This window comes from Anabrus simplex, chromosome 1 (genome assembly GCF_040414725.1).
Source record: "Anabrus simplex isolate iqAnaSimp1 chromosome 1, ASM4041472v1, whole genome shotgun sequence".
NCBI lineage: Eukaryota > Metazoa > Arthropoda > Insecta > Orthoptera > Tettigoniidae > Anabrus > Anabrus simplex.
Window position 1 is genome coordinate 375984831 of NC_090265.1, and position 22553 is coordinate 376007383.

At 38.5% G+C, this 22553-nt stretch overlaps 2 protein-coding genes across 2 annotated transcripts in view; one reads left to right on the top strand and one right to left on the bottom strand.

Annotated features, from left to right (window-relative positions):
* Cad74A (cadherin-74A) overlaps positions 1 to 22553 on the bottom strand; it is a 355590-nt gene that overhangs the window by 80882 nt on the left and 252155 nt on the right. Inside the window, exons 22-24 of the mRNA XM_068224966.1 lie at positions 22059 to 22143; positions 19004 to 19305; positions 11745 to 11932 (exon numbers count right to left, since the gene is read on the bottom strand). Coding sequence (XP_068081067.1) covers positions 11745 to 11932; positions 19004 to 19305; positions 22059 to 22143 — 575 coding nt within the window. The remainder of the gene's footprint in view (positions 1 to 11744; positions 11933 to 19003; positions 19306 to 22058; positions 22144 to 22553) is intronic.
* LOC136856809 (heat shock protein 68) overlaps positions 1 to 22553 on the top strand; it is a 143879-nt gene that overhangs the window by 47471 nt on the left and 73855 nt on the right. The window lies entirely within an intron of this gene.

The window sequence follows — 22553 nt, forward strand, 5'->3', positions numbered from 1 at the left end:
TTTCACAGTCTTCTGTTAGTCTGGTAGTGCACTCGTCCCAACAATTTTTCTTTTCTTTTTTAATTAGTCACTCCACAGATAGTTTCTTGTTCTGGTACTCCTGTGCCAGGTACTGAATTTCAGTGGGGGACACAGACAAAGAATACACCTGGGGTATCCCGTGCCTATTGTAAGAGGTGACCAAAAGGAACAACAAAGGAATGATTAAATTAGAACCATGAGAATACTTGTGATTAGTACCATTATGTGCGGAATACCATCGGTCGATGTTATTTGCAACAAGTACCACCTTGCAAGGAAAACGATGGGTCTACGTTACATAGCAGCAGTACCATTATGCAAGAAACACTACGCGTCTGGGCATTGTTTGTGGTAATGGTCGTCGTATGTATTCCACTGGTCGGTTCCGCTGTGTTCAGAATGGATCTGCGCTACCTATGAGTAGTACCACTTTATGAGAAACACCATGGGTCTACGTTGCCTGTGATTAGTGCCACTAAGTGAGAAACACCATGGGTTTGGCTGGTGCCTGTGATTAGTACCACTATGTAAGTAAAACCATAGGTCTGTGTTGCCGCAGAGTAGTAGTACCATTATGTGAGGAACACCATGGGTTTGTGTTGCAATAATGTGTGATACACTGTGGGTCTACATTGCTTACGATTAGTACCACTATGTGAGCAGCACCACGGGTATACATGGCCTGTGGTTAGTTCCACGAAGTGGGTGTTGCAATAATGTGTGATACACTGTAGGTCTACATTGCTTATGATTAGTACCACTATGTGAGCAGCACCACGAGTATACATGGCCTGTGGTTCGTTCCACTAAGTGAGGAACACCACGGGAATACCAGCGCCCGTGATTAGTCCCACTGTGCGAGAAGCACCGTGGGTCTGTGTTGCTTGTGAGTAGTACGAAACACCATAGGTTTGTGTTACCTGTAAGTGGTGCCATTGTGTGTGACATACAATAGGTCTACATTACCTGTGATTAGTAACACCATATGAGAAACACCATGAGTCTACATTACCTGTAATTAGTACCACTATAGGAGGAAAACCATGGTTCTGCTTTACAAATGATTAATGCCATTATGAGGGGCCACTGACTTGGATTTCGGACCCCCGTTAGATAATGAGTATCATCTCAGTAATGAAGACATTGTGAATTGGACTCACTGATACATTTTGAAGTTTTAATTTTAATTTCATTCACTTCATACCATTAGGGGCTGATGACCTAGCTCTTAGGCCCCTTTAAACAATAAACATCATCATCATCATCATCATCATCTGAATTTCATCTTCTTGGTGGACTGATTCCTGTTTTTTGTTATCTGACCTCTTCTTTGCTGCATTTCTTTGTTTCACAGCAGTTTTTACCCTCTCATTCCACCATGGTGTTTCTTTCTCCCTGCATATTGCACTTGTCTTTCCACATTGTGATTTAGTTTCTGAAACTAGGGTGTTCTTGAATGACAGCCAATCTTCTTCCACTTCTCTTTTTTCTCCTAGCAACCAGGTCTTTATCTTTTACATTGTCTTGCGCTTGACTTCCTGCACATGGATGTTCCCAACATGTGCGACCAAAACCCAGTGATCATCACTGAGACTTTCACTTAGAATAATCTTAACATCAGTGATGAACTGGCTAGCACACCTATCACTTATTATATAGTCTATTACTGTCCTCTGCTCCCCATCTCAACTGCAGTGTGTGATTTTATGGCTGTCTCTCTTCTGAAACCAAGAGTTTAGTATGCTCAGGTTATTCCATGCACAGAAATCTTATCAGGGTTTCTCTCTCCTGGTTTCTGCCATCATAGCTATGGGGGCCTATGATGTCTTTGCAGCATTGCCTATCAGTTCCAACTTGAGCACTCAGGTCTCTCATAATATTGTGATGTTATCTTCTTTTATTTGGTCCTCTAGATCTATAAGGAACTGATTTTTTTCATCTGCAGGAGCGGCTGCCTATTGTGTATATGCTTGGAGAAAGGTATGGAATACCTGGCCAACACGTAATTTCATTTTAATGATTCTGTCACTCATATAACTTATGTCCGTCTGCACATCAATATCTTTATGGAGAATGAAACCAACTCTATTTCTGGCTTCATTAGGGTTCCAACTCCAGTACAAGATATAATTATTTCATAAGGTTTTCTTTCCTGAACCTTTCCAGTTTGTCTCACTTAACCCTAAAATCCTGAGTGTGCATCTGTCCATGAGGTCTACAATTTCTTTACATTTACAAGTAAGGGTGGGGATATTGAGGGTTCCAGTTCTGAGCTGCTCCTCCTGTGTAATGTCGGTCTCTTCCTGTATCTCCAAGGAGTTTTGGGTTGTTGGCCATCATAAGTTGGTGAGTTGTATGAAGTGTTGTTGTCATGTCTGGTAATTTTAACACTTTGACATCTGAGGCTTGTTTTTGTTTTGAAAGCAACAAACTCATCAACTCTATTCAACTGACTTGCTAGGCTTAACACTGTAGAGCAGCCATTCCCAAACTGTGGTCCACGGACCCCTGGGGACCGTGACGATAATGTAATTGGTCTGCAATAATAATGTAAGTTGTTTAAAGAGTGAAATTTTATTGTACACACACAACTCATAGATCATTATTCTAAATTTAGGAACATATATGTCTTTACTGTTGTATAACTTGCATACAGTATATGTAATTCTGGTACAAATTGGCAGTATCTTGTGAAGACCTTGTATCACAACTCCATGTCTCTGATCGACTTTTTGCTCCGTTACATCCCCTCTACCCTACAATTTCTACAAACGATATACAGTGGAACCTCAGTATCTCGAATGACCAAGGGAGATAAATTTTATTTCGAGTTATCAAAATTTTGAGATATAGAGAATGCCATTTTTGAACATGTATAACACATAATTGAAATTTAAAATATTAAAAATACTCATATTTTACGGTATCAGAAGACAGAATACAGTACATACAGTAGTGAAACAAGAACCATACTTCTGTTGACACCTTTGGAAAAATTCCATGTCTCTTCTGTTCTTTTACTGTTAACCTTCTTTTCTTCCACAATAATGTACTTTTCCACATTTGTTGCTGTGAAAACAGTCATTTACATTCTCATCACTCTGTATGTGGGATCGAAGAACAGCCGCTGCACTTAACGCCAGGTCTGCTGACAGTATAGGAGAAGGAATCTCCAACTCTTCTTGTTGGACATCTTCTTCTTCTTCTTCTTCTTCTTCTTCTTCTTCTTGCTTGGCAGCAGCATTGACGGTATTTGCTGGAGTCTCAGCTACTATAACGTCAGAGTCCACATTTATGTAAGACTCAAAGTCAGCCTGGCAATTAACAAGCCGCTGATACTCTGCCTATTCTTCAGGAACAGGAGTGACTTCGCCGATTTTCCAGTCGCTAGAAATTTTAGTTTTCCAGTTTCCATCATATTAGCACCCATCATCACTGTAATGCTTTCTTTACTTCTTTTGTCCGACTCGTTGGCTGAATGGTCGGCGTACTGGCCTTCGGTTCAGAGGGTCCCGGGTTCGATTCCCGGCCGGGTCGGGGATTTTAACCTTCATTGGTTAATTCCAATGGCCCGGGGGCTGGGTGTTTATTCTGTCCCCAACATCCCTGCAACTCACACACCACACATAACACTATCCTCCACCACAATAACACGCAGTTACCTACACATGGCAGATGCCGCCCACCCTCATCGGAGGGTCTGCCTTACAAGGGCTGCACTCGGCTAGTAATAGCCACACGAAATTATTATTATTATTATTATTTACTTCTTTTTCCCCAAAACACTTTTTACCTTGAAACTTCTTATCAATACCATGCAGCTTAGATTTGTAAATGGAGCTTGGCATCCATGACTTCCGGTTGCTTTCATACGTGACCATTAATGACTTCACATCTGAGAAACAGAGAGGCTGCATATGGTGAACACAGCAGGGGTGGATGTAAGCATACCAAAGTCAGCGGGGAATACCGTGCTGCTGTACAGTTAGGAACAATAACACACAAGCCACAAATGCTCTCTTGCATAGTTAATGTTGTACAAAATGTATGCTTTGAGAAATTGAGAGATTTGTGTAACCGAATTTCAAATAATAGAGAAATAAATACACATCAAGATTAGGACCAACAGCTGGGATACTGAACTTACTTCGAGATACTAAAAATTCAAGTAACGAAGGTTTGAGATATCGAGGTTTGACTGTACTGTGTTTAATGCTTTTCATGGGAACATACATACGTGAGTGTACTTTTTCTGCTCTCACACAAATGAAAAAGAAGTACAGAAATGGAACAAATGTTGAGGCTGATCTTCGGTTCAGGTGACTACACTTGTAAACACTTTGTCTTTGGAAAACAGCACCATCCGTCCCAATGATCCAACAACTGTACCAAGTGAATCCTCACGTAAGTTTCCAGATCCAGGCTGTTGTAATTATTAGCCAAGTTTCACATTGTTTTATAATTTCTATGCATATATAAAATATCTTTATGTAAATGAAGTTAAATTTAAAGGAAAGTAAATATTAGTCCTAAATTATTTGAATACAATCAAACATGGTAACATTACAAAATTCTGTTTTTTATTCACTGAATTCAATATTATGTTCTGTGGCTAGGGGTCCTTGGACACAAATGCGATATGCTAAGGGGGCCTCAGGGACAAAAAGTTTGGGAAACCCTGCTGTAGAAGTTTTTCTGTTGGGGTAATCTCCCTTAGCCTTTAGCAGTACCCTGCCACACCTGCAAGGTAGCAGCATTTTGGTGAATTTATAATTATGTCAATTCCTACACAAAGACTTCACCAAGCTTCCTAAGGTACTGACCATGCAGTCTTCGGCAAGACAGTCGCACGCAGGTAGTACCATCTATTGTCACATATGGTAGCAGGGTGTTCCTGACCCGACAATCTGTCCTAATTTATGGGATAAAGTCGCCTGCCAATGGCAGCATGCCACATTTTGGTAAGTTGTTGACCACATCTTGCAGGTGAGTGTAGAAAATGTCTTTTTTTGCTGTTGGCTGCAACCTCTTTAGCTGCATAGACAGCCAGAATGGTGACTGGCACAGTTCCATTTAGAGTCAAGAATGCGATTCTCTCAGAGACTCCTTCAAATGATGTTACTGCTTTGTTTTGCTATTGATAAGGAATTTGACTCTGTACATGCATTTATCTCCACCTGAAATTAAAGTTGCATACTTTCACTGGCATCCAGATTGTAGATTTGTTTGTTGCAGGATCCTGAAAGCCATAACCCTATAAGTGTTATAATGCTAATTCCAAATTTAATAACTTTAGTGCATGTTTGTTCTATCTTTCCAACCTGTGCTTCATTTTTTGTGAAATTTTCTTAGTGGATCTTGGTTGCTTAAATCTGTGAGGTACCCAGACAGTCTCTAGTACTTCCACAGGAGTGTGCAATCGCTCATTTCTCTCCAGTAGACTGGAGACGACACATAACTGGTGCATAGGCTCAGCCCCAGACGCAGTAACTTTTGTCGAACACTTTTCTGAGCTATTTGCCATAGGTACATGCCAATATTTTTTATGCTGTTCATCAAGTGACAGTTCCTCAACCTGGATGACCAGGGTACTTAAGGGCATACCCTCAGCCTAGAGAGACTGCCTTCACCACGGCCATGAGATCTCTCTTTCCAGTTGAATTTCAGCCTGCCAATAAAGACAGGCGGCTTTTGCAACCGCCCCTAACCTGGAGAACAGACACTGCTTTGTGGATTCCCATGTCATTTCTTGTTCTGAAAAGACCACCATGCCTCCTAGAAAAGCTCATCTGCCAGAAGCTGTTGGCATATATAGGGGGTTGGGTTATTTACTGCCGTCCAACACTTGGAATTAAGTCAATGGCTGTACCATAGCACAGCAGAAACTCTGGCCAGACAATGGTAGTAGTGAATAGTATCATATAAACAATCTGCAAATGCCGATGTCATGGTTCTACTTTCAACAAGAGCAGAAGATGTACAAGTGCTGCTGAATTGTGTAGGAAGATACAGTGCATCTGCTGGCTTGCATCTAAACACCAAAAAGACTAATGTAATAACTGTGAGCACTTTACAAAGGAAAATTTAATTTGTCCTCCTATTCAATACATACATATTTCCATCTTTATCACAAACTGAATAGGAGGGCAAATTAAATTTCCTTTGTGAAGTGAAAACCGTCAATATGGAATGATTTTAATATCTTGTAATAACTGTGAGCAGACAGGCCAATTCCACCTGTTAATTTGACTCTGGTACAACATTAGAGCAAGTTCACAGCTTTAGAAATCTTAGCTGTTTATTTTATCACAAATGGGATAATTCATGGAAATGGACTGAACGGGAAAGAGCTGTATTTCAGAAAATGACCAAAATCCAGAAGCGGGAAATTCAACATGGGTCTTTGTCTTTAAGAGGAAGTGAAGCCTTATATAATTGGCAGTTCATCGGCAAATTATTTTCTCATGCAGTTTATTTTAGGTGATATTTCTATTATTAATATTAAGGTAAACATTCCAGTTTGTTTTATATTACGGTTCAGTTTATGTGTATAATGATGAAGAGCATCAGCATAAATTCCTAACAAATATAGCTAGTTATTTCATAGTCACTGTGGAGAAATTATTTCAGTTAGCTTTTATTTTTTACAAGTTGCTTTACATCGCACCGACACAGATAGGTCTCATGGCGATGATGGTACAGGAAAGGGCTAGGAGTGGGAAGGAAGCGACCATGGTGTTAATTAAAGTACAGGCCCAGCATTTACCTGGTGTGAAAATGGAAAACCATGGAAAACCATCTTCACGACTGCCGACAGTGGGGTTTGAACCCACTATCTCCCGAATACTGGATACTGGCCGCACTTAATTTCAGTTAGCTAATGTATGTGCAGTTCATACTATTCCAGTCATTTTCAGGGGGTTAGGTAAGGCTCAGAACAGATGTACCAAAATACAGCACCATATACACACCCTGAGAAGATAAATTCATCAGATTCTGTTACATATTTAAATTCGAGGGATCAACTTTGGTTAAATCTGCTGCCCATTTATGGACATTGTTATTGTTTCAACAAGAATCTCTAAATATAAATTAATGCCCAACTGTCAGGTAAGTGTTATAACTATAAAATTACAAATTGCAACCAACATAGCTGCAGTTATATTGCAAGGATGTCATGCACACCATCAAGAGGAAAAAATGTTGGAAGGTTTTGGTCACATGATGAAGAACAAGTACCATCTATTTCAAATAATCATACAAGGTAAACTGAATGAAGAAGATATCATGGATGAAGATGATATTATCCTGACGGAATAAACTGTGTGACTGGTATGGAACTAGCACTTCCATACTGTTCCAAGCTTCAGAGAATACAGGTAAATGCCAAATTGTGCTAATGACAGCCAACATGCAAAAAGGATGTGGCATAAGGAAAAGAAATGCTGTATGAACTAACAGCTAACTATTTGTAATCTGAGTTATCATCATCATTCAGTGATCAGCAGCCCTGAAGACCATGCTCTGCCTTAACAAGTGTGTCAATCACTGCCTATCAAGTGCTTCTCTCTTCTTTTATCTTACAAAGCATGGCAAGTTTATATCACTTTCCAGCTTATCCCACCATCACAGCCTTGATCTAAGAAGGGTTTGAGCTTTTTGTGTTATTCCTTCCATCACAGCTCTACATATTACCTGTTCTGGCATCCTCACAACATGACCAGTCCACTGTATCAATCTGCTTCTCAAGATGTTTGTAATCTGATATCCACCCATCACAGTGTATATTTTTTTGCTTGTCCTCTCCCTCTCTTCTCCTCTCTATTTAATAGGCCCTCCTAATTCTCTTAGCTCAACAAATGTTCCCTTGTTTAGCACAAAGTATTAGGTCAATTTAACTTGCACATAAATCCTCTATCTATCACAGTCTTCTCTGTAGCAAGGACTTTTACAACAGATAGGAACTATCATTGATGTATACTTCTGTCTCAAATGTACCTGTTAGCTTGGACCTCCTTCTCAGACAAATGGAGATCTCCCTCTACAGCTGCCATCCAGTCAGAATGACAGGTACCTACTACACTTCGGTTTGCATAGAAATATTCAGTTCAGGCATTTGGTCATGCAGGAACCAATGTTGATAGACAGACACTACTGCAGGATACACAAGGTTTCCATTGGATAGATTTTAGATACTGTCTAAGCTATCCTGTATGGTAGCACATTTATTCTTCTCCATAAATGATGCACGTGTAGCTACTGCAGTAACCGTGCCGTTAAGAGAGTACTAGATCAAAACAGTCTTTTAACATGTTCAATGCGGATCACGCGCTAGGCGCGTGACGCTACTTTATAAGCACGTGCAGGGCACGCGCCTCGCACGTCATGGGACAGTTGCTAGGAAATGTGAATCACAGGTTTCCCGCATGGTAGGAAAGGCTCTGATTGTCATCCTGCACATTGTGTATGTCCAGTCTACTAGCAGATTGATCCGTAGGCATATTTGCGCATGCGTATTCCATTTCCCGCGTATTTCCTCTCCAGAGTTGTCATCATACGTCATCATTCATTTATGGGATCTTTGAGCAGCAAGACCACTTCAGTGCGAGGCAAGATATGGCATTTTCTGTTTATTATTACTTCAAGAGAATTACGAGTGATTCTGCTTTTGAAATAAATACGGTAAATTCCATTACTGCAATATGTTCAGTAAAAGAACTGAACTTGAAATTGTCATTTATTCGTGCATCATATATGTGTATAACACTAACGAAACTTCTAATTGTCTTTTATTCCTGCATCATATTTGTAAGTAACTTGAAATAACGTGCAGTAATAATTTTTGACTGCATCGTGATGCTTATGTTATCATTTTATTTATATTCTTTTGCAGATGGCCGACAATGTGGTTCCTTCAACGTTATGAGACCCACCCATTTAGCCAAAGTATTTCATTTTTGTTTGTCAAATTCTGAAATAGAGAAGTGTAAATATGAATATATTTATGTGTGTAACATACTTTATGCATTTGTTTGCTATCCGCAGTAAATAATGCACAGTAATCTACCATCGCGCATGATCCGTCTGGTGACCAGTATTACTTACTACCGTGCAGGTCACGCACCAGGCGCGTGAGTGGGATAAGACCCCGAGTTCAATAAAACTCGTCCTACTAATGTACAAAACTTCGATAATTACAACTTTTAAAGAGTCCCACACAAATATTTTGTTCAGGTTGGTGGGTATGTAACGCTCTGCTAATACGCAGTGAACGTGTTAAAGGTCCCTGTCTGTGGCGCATAAGGAATTTGTGTGAATTTGTTTCTCCTTCCTAATTCAATGGAGTCTGAACTATTAAAAATCTATATATATAAAATAAGAGTTTTGTCTGTACATTGCTCAGAATTTGAAAATAATGGTATTTCTGTATCGGTCATGTCCATAGTAACAAGAAAATGCACTTTTTACTTTTCCGTAATTTCTGTCTGTCTGTCTGTCTGTCTGTATGTATGTACACGCATCACGAGAAAACGGTTGAAGAGAATTTAATGAAAATCGGTATGTGAAGTCAGGGGATGAGCCTCTACAATCTAGGCTATAGATCATTTTACTCACGCTGAGTGAAATGGTAGTTTAGGGGAAGGCCTAAAATTGAATTATCAACTATTTATGTTATTAGTGGTCTAATGAAAATCGGTATGTGAAGTCGGGGGATGAGTCTCTACAATCTAGGCTATAAATCATATTACTCAGGCTGAGTGAAATGGTAGTTTAGGGGAAGGCCTAAAATTGAATTCTCAACTATTTATGTTATTAGTGGTCATATTTTAAAGAAAATGGGTATGCAAAGTTGGGGAATAAGTTGCTACAATCTAGGCATCAATAATTGTATTCACGCTGAGAAAAATGGTAGTTTAGGGGAAGGCGTAAAATTTAATTCTCAAATATTGTTGTTATTAGTAGTCCTATCTTAATGAAAATCGGTATGCAAAGTCAGGAAATAAGTCGCTATAGTCTAGGCTGTAAATTATTTTATTCACGCTGAGTGAAATGGTAGTTTAGGGGAAGGCCTAAAATGTAATTCTCAAATATTTCTTAATAGAGGTGTAATCGATGAATGCTAGATAACTAAGGTTATATAGTATTAAATTTCCTATTATTCATGTCTTATACATTGTTACCGTACTGGCTATGATCACAAACATATTCATGAATTTGGATTTTTGTTACCAAGTCCATATCAGCGCCGAGTAACGAGAAAATGGGTAAACAGTATTTAATGAAAATCGCTATATAAGTCGGAGAATAAGAAACTAAAGTTTGCGGTATAAAATATTTTACAAATCACAGAGTCGAAAAAAAACTAAATGTGAAGGCCTACAATATAGAAAGCTCCTAACATTGATCAACAATAACATTACATTGGCCATTGTTTGTCGTGATGTGCTTTGTGTCTTCTGTTGCCCCTCATCTCCGGTAGATAGGACTACTGCTGCATACAGAGTATATTTTTATTTGATTTACGTCGCACCGACATAGATAGGTTTTATGGCGACGATGGGATAGGAAAGGGCTAGGAGTGCCTTCGGTCTTAATTAAGGTACAGGCCCAGCATTTGATTGGTGTGAAAGTGGGAAACCACGGAATACCATCTTCAGTGCTGCCGACAATGGGGTTCGAATCCACTATCTCTCGGATGCAAGCTCACAGCTGCGCACCGCTAACCACACGGTCAACTCGCCCAGTCGTACAGAGTGTAACAGCCTCCCAGAATATTGATGGGAAGTAGCTGGGGAGTTAGATAACTTTCTTCTTTAGCATGCCATTCCCCTGGTTTATAAATTTTCTGATACTACTGGTACGTAACACACTGGATCATCATAGCATTCGGGCTATTCAATCCCTACTCTGAGGCACTGATTGGAATGCACAGTGTGCATATTTAGCGGAATAATGGCAGATGAGTGTTCATGGCAATCTGCGGCCTGGTCATCCCAGCTCTGGAACTTTGGGCTATTAGATTGGCACCGCAATCTAACCGCAGCACTGTTCGTTAAAAGTGATAAAACGTGCGGCTTTCCATTTGATCCAGTATTTTATATGATAGCATTGCTTTTAATCGCTACATTCATACTTACGTTTTTGTAATGACGTATGTTGATTTCTGTTAAGAAAACCACAAAGTCAGTCTTTCTGAGAATCCTGTAGCGAAGCACGGGTACATAAGCTAGTATTTGAATAAAACTCTTATGAGAGACAGCATACTGTTGAAACTTCCACCCTATAAAAGGGTGAAAATCTCAATATTCCATTACGCCCTAATGAGCATTGTGTATTGCATTTTAGTTGAAAGCCATTTTCTCACACCTGCCTGAGTCTTGAATGAACTCTTCCTTAACTGCAAAGGGAGCCTACTTTGTTGATAGCAGTCATTCTTAATGGTCACTACAACTTGAGATAAAAGTTGTACATTCTGGGTTATAGTGAAGATCCTGTGTAAATTTATTATGGAGAGGGTGAAGATTCGTTTCCACATTATAAGCCATTGAAATACATTAACTTACCACACATATTTTTGGCTCTATCTGACTGAAATTGTGTACAGAAGGCTACCTGTGTGTTTATCAAAATAATTCTGCTGGCAATGTAATTCTGAATGATAGTGAACTCAGGGGTTGAATTTATTAAGTGATTCATGACTTAAATAAATACAGTAGCCTTACCTTGTACTGCTGAAGTCCAAACTGCCATCCTCTTTGGCATAGAACTGAGTGTCGTAAACATTGAGGCTGACTGGTAACAACAGCGCTCGTTCTACTTCCTGACGGAAATCGGGCAATGCCCTCCTTACATCTGCAGGTGGTTTGCTGAATACAAACTTCAACAAATCACGATCTCGAAGTACAAATATCTGAAATGAAAGCACTCATCATTCTTCTTCAAACAATTATACACACTAAATCTCCCACTACAAGATCACATACTCAAAAGCTTAAGTTTAGAATTTCAGTATAACTGAATGCTTTTAAGTCCTGGAGCTCCTGGCATTAATACACTCACTGTCAACAAAATTTCACACAGGGAGTTGTCAGAATCATATGAAACTTGATATTAATAATTGTGCAATTGATGTAAGTAAGTGATTACAATATCAGAGCAAAAGGATAGTTAATTGAAGAAAACTGATCACCGGAATGGAGACTCTAACACCTGGTAGGTCCACCTTCAGCTTGGATATAAGTTGTAATAGGAGCAGACATGGAAGCATACATGTTTTGTTTTGTATCCTGCAGCAAATCTGTTTGTATTTGCTGCAACTAGTCCTCCAGATCATGTCGGTTCCTAGGCTGTTGAAGTTGGCACCTTAGTGGTCCCAGACATGTCTGATGAAAGACCACAGAAGTGTGGTAGTATTGCAGAGGCATACCTGTAATACCCTGAACTGAATGCTGTATGTGGCTGACCATTATCCTGCTGGAAAATGGCTCTTGGAAGCTCTGCCATATAGGGCAACATGTGTGGTCACAGGATATCCTGCACATATCAATGTCCTTTGTTATTCAGGGTGACCCCCAGTCTGTAACAGTCCAAGTTTGTCATTCACAACATCGCTGTAAACGTAGACGACAGTGGGTGGGTGTCAATGACAGGATTTGGAACAGGCACCGTGAGACTAATTTCCTGCAATCAAGCATCAGGAAATGGTTCAGGCCTGTAACAATGGTGCAACATGTGGCTTGATGGCAGACTCTATAACAATTGGATCTGCTCATGCTTGTCGGGGATCAGGCAATCCACTCTCCTGGTGGTCTGTCAAGAGTGTCCTGAGCGCGCGTGCCCGGCCCTCAAGCATCCACTGGTCCCAACATTCCCGCAGATCGCGCATTTCGGGGATTCCATATAAAACAATACGCATTCAATTATAAATTTCAGTATAATACCGTAGCAAAGCACGGGTATCTTGCTAGTTATATATATAACATGTTATCTCTGTATTGTCACTTAATAGGCTTGTAAGAGAGTCGGAAAGTTCCCACCTATACAAGTTCCTTCAGTTTATTTATATTGATTTGTACATGTTTCATCCTAGAATATTGGACATCATCATCTAAAACTTGAATAAGACTTAAAACTAAAAACAGAAAGTATCATAGAGCAAAACATTAAGCTAAAACTATGTTGAGGCTAAAATTACAAGTTCATGTCAGCTGAAAATATCTTTTGAAGGTCATATGATGTGGCGTTGATGTTGCAGCAGGCTCTTAACAGCAGGACGTAGACGATTCAATTTAAGGCCGGCTAGGATATAGCCTATATTCTTTCCTACACCTTAACTTTTACTAGTCTGGCTTTATTACGAGTTCACAAAAACGTTCCACATAACATAAGTCAATACTTAATATTTATATCTTCAAATACCAAAGGCTGCATTTTAATGTCAACAAAAAATCTGATTCACTTCAAGAAGAACTTACATCAATGCCGCATTATATGATCTTCAGAAGACATTTTCAACTGACATGAAGTTGTAATTTTAGCCTCAACATAGTTTTAACTTAAAGTTTTGTTCTATGATAGCTTTTATTTTTAGTTTAAAATCTTATTTTCAAGTTTTAGCAGATGATGTCCAATATTCTAGGATGAAATATGTACTAATTGTGTAAATAAATTGAAGAAACTTGTATTGCATAGGTGGGAAGTTTTTGACTATCTTACAAGCCTATCTGTAGTCTTAACACAAGGCCACATGCAGGTTGGCCATGCTAGAGAGAGAGGGACAGGCAAAGGAGTAAGTACTTGGTCACTTGTAACTTGGGTATCATTACTTGAGTCGCGTCACTTATTCAGCTTCTTCTAATATTTTCTTTTCCTTTCTTTTTAGACTTATTCTAAATTTTCTCCATAATACACAAAATCTTTAAACCTATTCAGCAACTCAACCTGCATTTTGAGGAAGTTCCACCTGAATTAAAGTCCATTTTAACTCAAACATTAGAACAATCACTCAGCCAAGTGTTGGACTAGCATTCAATGTTTTCTATTGTACATTCATAGGGTCTATTAAAAAAAAAAACTTGTATTTTAACATTACATCATCTCTTAAGACATAACATATTATCTAGTTGTGTTTAACTCTAGAAATTTTGGATGTGTTATTTGTTGTAGCAGCTCATTAGGAACACCTCCATGGCTAAATGGTTAGCGTGCTGGCCTTTGGTCCAGAGAGTCCTGGGTTTGATCCGTTTGATCCCAGCCGGGCCAGGGATTTTAACCTTAATTGGTTAATTTCAAGGGCTCGGGGGCTGGGTGTGTGTGTGGGATATTCAGCGTTAGAAATCATCTTAGCTAGGGCCCTCATCTTCACAGACATGCAGGTCACCTAATAGGCCATCTACGAGAAAAAGACCTGCACCAGGCCTCTCCGGAGGCCATACGCCATTATTATTATTATTAGGAACACCATGAATCTTACCATACTTTTGTTATTAGGGTGAAGATGTCTCCAAAATACAGACAAAACATGTCCCTTTCCTAAAAAATGGAATAAAGAATTTTTTTAAGTATTATAAAGATGGAGTTTACTCAAACATTCTTAAAACTTATACAAGGTCGATAGTATGGATTAATTATGAAGTTCATTTCTTTTGGTAAGTTTAGGCAATGTAAACAACATTGTACATACAGTATATATACACAATATATAATGTGATATGATAGAATCTGAGAATGTTCTTGTAGAATGAAAGATGTCATTCTTTGTTTAATAGTGTGTATCTTTTTTACAGCTATGTTATACTGTTATATGTGTTAAATTCTCAAATGAAAGGGTCCACCTGTTCAACACTTTATATCTTATATTAAGTTATATATTAGTGGGGATATATGTTTCATCTCCTATGGAGACATCCTCAGTTCCTTGAAAGATAAACATAACGTTACAAGGACAGCACTTAATATTAATATATATATTTGTTTTTGTTTTTTAAACATAATGTCTTAAAATTGGGTTATATCGTGAGCATCAAACTTGCAGTCTTTGTGGACACACATTAGAATTTAAATGTTGTAACGAATATGGAAACAATCAAATTCATCAGTTATTGTGTTTTATGTGTTATAGTTATTGTGTTTTATGTGTTATAGTTAGCATTTTCAACAGATTGAAAAGTTTTAATTTCTTCAGACTGTTACTATTTTCTATGAAGAACTATATAATCACCAAGATCCTGTTTTACAGACAAAAAGACCTCATATTTGGGACATATAGTTGAGTTTCATTGATATGAAAACCTACCCAATGGCCATGATCATTAAGCCGTTGAGTCTTTATTGTCTGACACTATTAGCCAGTTCGAGACCTCTTGGTGAAAAAAAATTTCACCATCAGAATGCTGGCTAGTAGGTTATAAGAGGTAGTGGTGTACAATTTCTAATCACAAGATTGCATGCCAGAAGCCTGAGTTTAATTCTAAACCTCTTCTCAGTGTTCATATGAAACAAAGTCATATGACACTGTTGATTGTGATTCATCTGTCAGATCAAGCCTTTAGCAGACCTCTTGATGTTATTTTACAAGAGTAGGCCATGTGCCAACACATTTGCTGACCTCATTACCACCACCACAACCACATACTCAGATGTGCAGGTAGCTTATAGGCATCAACTAGAAAGACCTGCACCAGGCCTCTCCAGAGACCACATGACATCAATCAACTGATGAGAAGATCTACAGCATTTTTCTCTAAATAGAAAAGAGGCAAACCATATCCTCATTTGAAGGTGGCAGCTCTTTTCAGGCACACCCCCATTGGAGGAGAGCTGCATGTACCATTTTAATCACATACCAACACTTCTGCCAATCTTAAATCTCTGACAGTGCCAGGAAATGAAACTGAGTCTTTGAGGACAGCAGATAATAGCACTAACCATGACACTGCAGAGGTGGAATTTCTCTAAATTAAGGTACAAGATACTAAAAGATGCTGTATAAGTGGGTATAAATAGTAAGAATCGCTATAATTAGAATAATTTTTTTATATGTGTAATGTACAGTATTTACTATATTTTTAACAAAATTAAATACAAAAAATGAGACAGGAATAAAAATAGGAATGCTAATGTGCTTCCTACCACACAACTAAGATGCATTTCTTTGGTATAAGAGGAAAGAATCAAACTTTTTCTTCTTCTGTGGATCAGAGGTAGAGTATTAGCCTCTGGATCCCAAGATTGATCCTGGCAGAGGTAGCAAGGTTTTTGAAAGGGAGATAAAGATTGAAAGAGATTATTTCTTAAAACACTGCATAAAAGAATATATGTCAATGTCACATTCATTGTTGATTGTCACTCATTAATTGTTGTTTTAAGGGCTAAAATAACAGGATTATCAGCCTCTTAACATTAATCACAAGAGAAAGCATCCTGATCCTTCAACGAATAATGGTAATGGCAACAGAAAAGTAGTAAAAATAAAACTCCTTAGGCCTTGTAGACTCAGTACCATCAGGTTTAGTAGAGAACAAAAATTAACCAAGGAAAACCAATTCCTAAGCTGAATTATCAGTTTAGTAGCCTTGGTTCAGAGGGCCACAGATTCAATTCCTGGTCAGACCAGGGATTTTAGCAGCATTTGGTTAATTCTTCTCATTCAGGGAGTGGGTGTTTGGTTTTGTCTTAATATGTACCACTTCATACACCCAACACATCACACTATCAACCACCACAGAAACACATAATAATGAATACATCAGTCCACATAGGTTTGGTGCCAAGAAGGGCATTCAGTTGCAAAACTGGGCCAAATTCATTTGTATTGATGGCCCCAAATAACTGAGAAATGGCCAGGAAGAAGAAGAGTAATCCAAGGCAGATCAAGTAGGAAAAGAGTGAAGGAGCCTAAAACAAATAACTGGAATCATTTAGTTGGATCTCCATGGTTGCTAGTGAGCTTTGGGGGAGATGTATGGATCTAAAGGAGATCTGTTGCATATTACTGATAAAGGGTGATGTTTCTCTTATTGTTTTAAACCTAATATCAGGCATAATCTTGTGTCTATCTCAACCATAAGTTGATTTTTTTTTACTATCTCTTTATTTTAGGAACTTGAGACATATATATGTTGTCCTCAGTTTGAATGGTTGAATCCTCTACAGATCCATCATGAGTTGTCATAGATAGGCTAGAGGTATATGGGAGAAACAAGTAATGTTGTTTCCTGTTGTTCTCCTCACCAAGCCAGAAAGTGCTGTTCTATGAAAGTCCCCCGAACATACTGAAATGGACATAAATTCTGCATGTGACACTTTCGTACCATTCATCACAGAGACTAGCTTCAGATGAAATGGTGTTTATAGCATCTCTCATACATCTGCTACACTCATGTTGTCGTGGAAAGGATAAAACTAAAAAAGATGAAAAGTAATAAACTTGATGCTGCCCCTACCAGAAGACAACCACTCTCTGAACACTAACTCACCAAATTCAAAAGTAGCAAAAGCAAAGATGTCCAGCTGTTTGACCAACTTGACATGTCAGAGAGATCTAACAACATCTGGCAATTCATCAGGCCAAAGCATCTAGGAAGCCAAGATATTGGATAACATTGTTCACTTAAAAGATGAGAATTACCAGTTACTACATTAACTACGAGGGTAATCCCAAAAAGAAGGTCTCCTATTTTTTTTATAAATACAGAACTCTGTTTGTGTAGCTGTTGGTCACAATATTGTGAAGAGTGTTTACCGTGCTCGCATATAAACATGCACATGCCACGCTGAGGCACTCAGTCTTGGCTTGGCGGCCATTGAGAATGCAGCTCCCGTTGGATGTTACCGCCAAGTGCGAAGTGCGCACAGTTATTCGGTTTTTGAACGCAAAAGTACTGAACCGATTGAAATCCATCGCCAGTTGACGGAAATGTATGGTGAGTCATGCATGGATGTCAAAAATGTTCGTAAGTGGTGTAGAGAGTTTTCAGCCGGTCAGACCGAAATTCACGATGAACGAACAAAGGAGCGGGAGACCGTCAATTTCCATCGAGACAGCTGTGAAGGTTGAGCAAATCATGCGTGAAGATCGGCGGATCACCCTGGATGATCTCTGCACTTTGGTTCCTGAGGTTTCCCGAACCGCCGCTCACAACTTTCTGAACAGCATGGCGGTGAGCTGGTATGACATGGGTATACAAAAACTGTCACAGCGTCTACAAAACTACATTGAGCGAAATGGTGATTATATAGAAAAATAGCTATATATTTAAGCTGTAAAATGATGTGAGCCATTGTAGAAATAAACAGGTCTATGTATTTATTAAAAAAATAAGGAGACCTTATTTTTGGGATTGCCTTCATAAGAACTAAGAAAAAATGCTACAGCTTTGAAAAGATCAGCAATGAGGAGAACCCACTCCTAACCATATCCATCCAACATTTACTTGGAATATATATATAGTATATAAAATAAATGCTCAGGATAGTTACTGAATATTTCAGTGGTTCACACTCAAACTCTGGCTTCCCAATACTATCCCACACCACTTGTCATAGAGTGCTGAGCAATGAAGATGAGTACAGATAGAAACTCCAGAGTATTTTAGTCTGTAGAAGTTTGTGACTTTCCCAGAAATGTCCATTCATTCAAATGTACAATGGGGTCATGGCAGGAGGAAGTAAGAACTCAGCAGGAGACAATATTGTGAGTAGTATGGTGTGTGTAAATTTGTATATATGTATTCTTTCTCATGATTTTTTTTTTTCAACTAGGGAAAATACCCCATTTGCATTATAAATGTTCTAATTCTGATATATTCAGCTAAGATCCAGCTGCTTCATCTTTAGTTGCTAACACCATGACTGGAGCTTAGGTTGGTAAGTATGATGGTATGATGAAGTGTAGTCAATAAAACTTAAAATAGGTACAGTACAGTACTATCAAAACTGCAGAAAAGTAATGAAAGAGATAAATATGGACTTCATATCTCACCTTAAGAGTGGTATAAGTTTCCATTCCAGGTGTATCACTGTTGTTAGCCATAATTTGTAACTCAAAATATCCATCAGCATATCCTTGCATGCTGCCAGAAGTTCGAAGGTCGCCAGTTTTCTCATTCAGTTGGAATACACCATCTTGGTTGGCTGGGACACTCACAGTATCCATGACAGAGACAGCCAATGAGAAGAAAGTTGTATTGATAAGCCTGTAGTTTATAGGTTGTGATGATGAATCAACATCTAGTGCCTCCAATGTGAAGAGTGAAGTATCTACTGGGACGTTCAAACGAACACCTTTAAAAATAAAATTAATTAATTAATAAATAATAATAATAATAATTATAATAATAATAATAATAATAATAATCTAGTTTCTTCATTGTTTGCATAATAAAGACTGACATATGATCAGATACCTTTAGTTATAAGCCGCTTTGGATAGATTTGATGGATATTGAAACTAAGAAATTTTGAAAGAATACATGTCAAAGGATTGCAAAACCATGTTTTCTGAGGAAACTCAAATCCAGGTGGCAGTAACGAACCAATGTGTGGCAGAGTTGACTCAGACCTAGTATCATGTCTTCCCTACCATTCTTTAGTTATACTTAAGTTAACTTTGGCATTAAAATTTCTCATCACAATTAAGTTGTCCACAGCTACATGTTTTTCCAGGTATTCAAGGAAGGTATCTTTCACCTCTTGAGTGCATCCAGATGAGGTGCATATACCTGCTCAGTAGTCAAAATCTTCCCATTCATTTTCCATTATAGCTGAATTGTCTTTTCACAGACATACACTATGTCCGAAACTGGATCAGCGTTCTTAATGATATAAAATGCTACGTCATTACGGGCTTCATTTTTATTTCCATGCTAGTGGAGTTTGTATCCATTACACAGTGATTTTTCACCTTTTCCTTTCCACTTTGTTTCACTCAACCCTAGGACCCTCCATGAAATCGACAAGCTCTTCGCATTTAACAGTCAGGGTCATGATGTTTAATGTCCCAATTCTTGTTTTATTCTGTCTCAGTTTGCAAGATTTAGGGACCCAACTGACCAGGCAGAATACCTGGAGCTAGCCCAGGAAGTACAAAATCGATTGCTGGAAAGAAAGATTGAAAAATGGAAGGAATATTGCCGTAATCTCTCAGAAAACTAGTCAGATTGCGAATTTTGGCGGATTCTCTCAGAAAACAAGTCAGATCGTGAATTTCGGAGAATTATACATAAAACGTTAAGCATTCAATTATAAATTTCAGTATAATACCATAGCAAAGCACAGGTATCTTGCTAGTCTTTCTATATATAAAAGCATTCATAAAGTACTGACATTATAAGAAGTATATAATTTAGCTAGAACACATGTACTTACCTAAACATGTGGTATGAATGAATTGGTTGCTGTAGCATTAGTTTGTATGAATTATTTCTAAAAGCACATTGGAGACTACCATAGTTTTAATACCATAGTTTCCTTTATATGAGACTGTTAGAACTTGTGGAACAAAAGGGGAATTGTTCCTCTTGCATCAAAATATAGCTTTATCACATCTTCTTCTTCATCGTTTTGCCTCATGACTGAGGCGTCGTGACTATCATAATATTCAGCCCTCTAGCCGATGAACCATACTCCGCCATTCTTCCCTATCTAAAGCTTTCAATGTGGTTACTCTGAGAGAACACTGTAGGGGGCCGTTCACCATGTCAATCCATCGTGTTGGTATTCGTCCTCATTGTCTGGTTCCCTGGACTTTGCCCTCAACAATCAGCTTTTGTAGACTACCATCTCAGTGGTGTATTTATCCTATAGTAGGTGATTTAAATGCTGGCTCTGTGGTGTAGGGGAGGCCCAAGTTTGATTCCCAGCCGGGTCAGGGATTTTTACCTGAATCTGAGGGCTGGTTCGAGGTCCACTCAGCCTACGTGATTAGAATTGAGGAGCTATCTGATGGCGAGATAGTGACCCTGGTCTAGAAAGCCAAGAGTAATAGCCGAGAGGATTCGTCTTGCTGACCACACAACACCTCATAATCTGCAGGCTTCAGGCTGAGCAGCGGTCGCTTGGTAGGCCAAGGCCCTTCAAGGGTTGTAGTTCCATGCGGTTAGGTTAGGTGATTTAAATATAATAAGAGACTGATTCTTCTTTAGATTTTTTTTCTATTAAATTACTTCTTTTACACAGAATACTTCTAAGTAGTCCCCCACTGGTCTCTATTTTTGCCAGCATCATGGCAACTGTTTTGTTCCCTTTTCTAGTTGTTATGCTCTAACCACACATCTTCCATTCCAGTCTTAATCAGTGGGACCCAACAGGCATTTGCTTTCCTGTGATGCAGATGCTCTTTTTTTAATGGTAGTTTCTCCACTACTAAAACTTATTATTACTGAAGCAAGTTTTCTTAAACTCAAGCCATTTCTTCCATATAAGCACATGAATGTGGTCATTGCGGATTGGATTAATTGATGTTTGCAGCCGATGATCATACGACTCATTCTCAACTCTCTTCTCTCTCTTTTTTTTCTTTCTTTTTTTGCCAGATTGAGTGGCTCAGACGGTTGAGGCACTGGCCTTCTGACCTCAGCTTGGCGGGTTCGATCCTGACTCAGTCCGGTGGTGTTTGAAGGTGCTCAATACGTCAGCCTCGTGTTGATAGGTTTACTGGCATGTAAAAAAAACTCTTGCAGGACAAAATTTTGGCACCTCATTGTCTCCGAATACTGTCAAAAATGTAGTTACTGGGACATAAAAACATTAACATTATTATTATTTCTGTCTCTTTTTCCTTTCTGAAGGTTGAACATCATTTAATCGTGCAGTTTTTTGGGAAACACAGATCTCTAAGTGGTGGGTGGATTTGGTTCTGTAATATACATCACAGTATTACAGAGCTGTAGATAGGATATTGTTTATCTACCTGTGTAGAATAGTGGATGTTATGCCTGGATGGACAGTGAAAGGTTTCATGTTTGAACACTGAAGGATTTTTCACTCATTTATCTTCAATATGCAAGTCTTATAAGAAGCAAATATGTGTACAGTACCTATTGTAATATTGTCTTGAATGAATCTTGGTCTATTGTCATCAATATCTTCCACTTTAACACGAACTTGGGTTTGTGAAGGATCCTGCAATAGAAATGATTTTGTTACTCTTCAATTCACTAATTACAATAAAAGGAAACAATTGGAGTGATACATGAATAAAATGTATTACAAAATAGCTTAAACAAAGGTAGAAAATGAAAGTTTATGTCCAGGGATCCAAAAATGATGTATATGACATTTATTTTTAGTGTGAATTTTTCCCTTTCCTTTCTGATTCATTCCAGGTGAATACTGATGTAGTACGACAAAGGAAATAACAAAATAAAATAAAAGCAATCTTCTAAATTCCTGAGGCAAATAAACAGGATTATCCTTGTAAGTTGTTCATGTCAAAGATCAACAGATGGATTAATCATTAGCCCTCTGGCACTCATGTGAAACAGGAACACTTGTGTGTGCTACATGCATAGCCCATAAATTTATTTAAATTT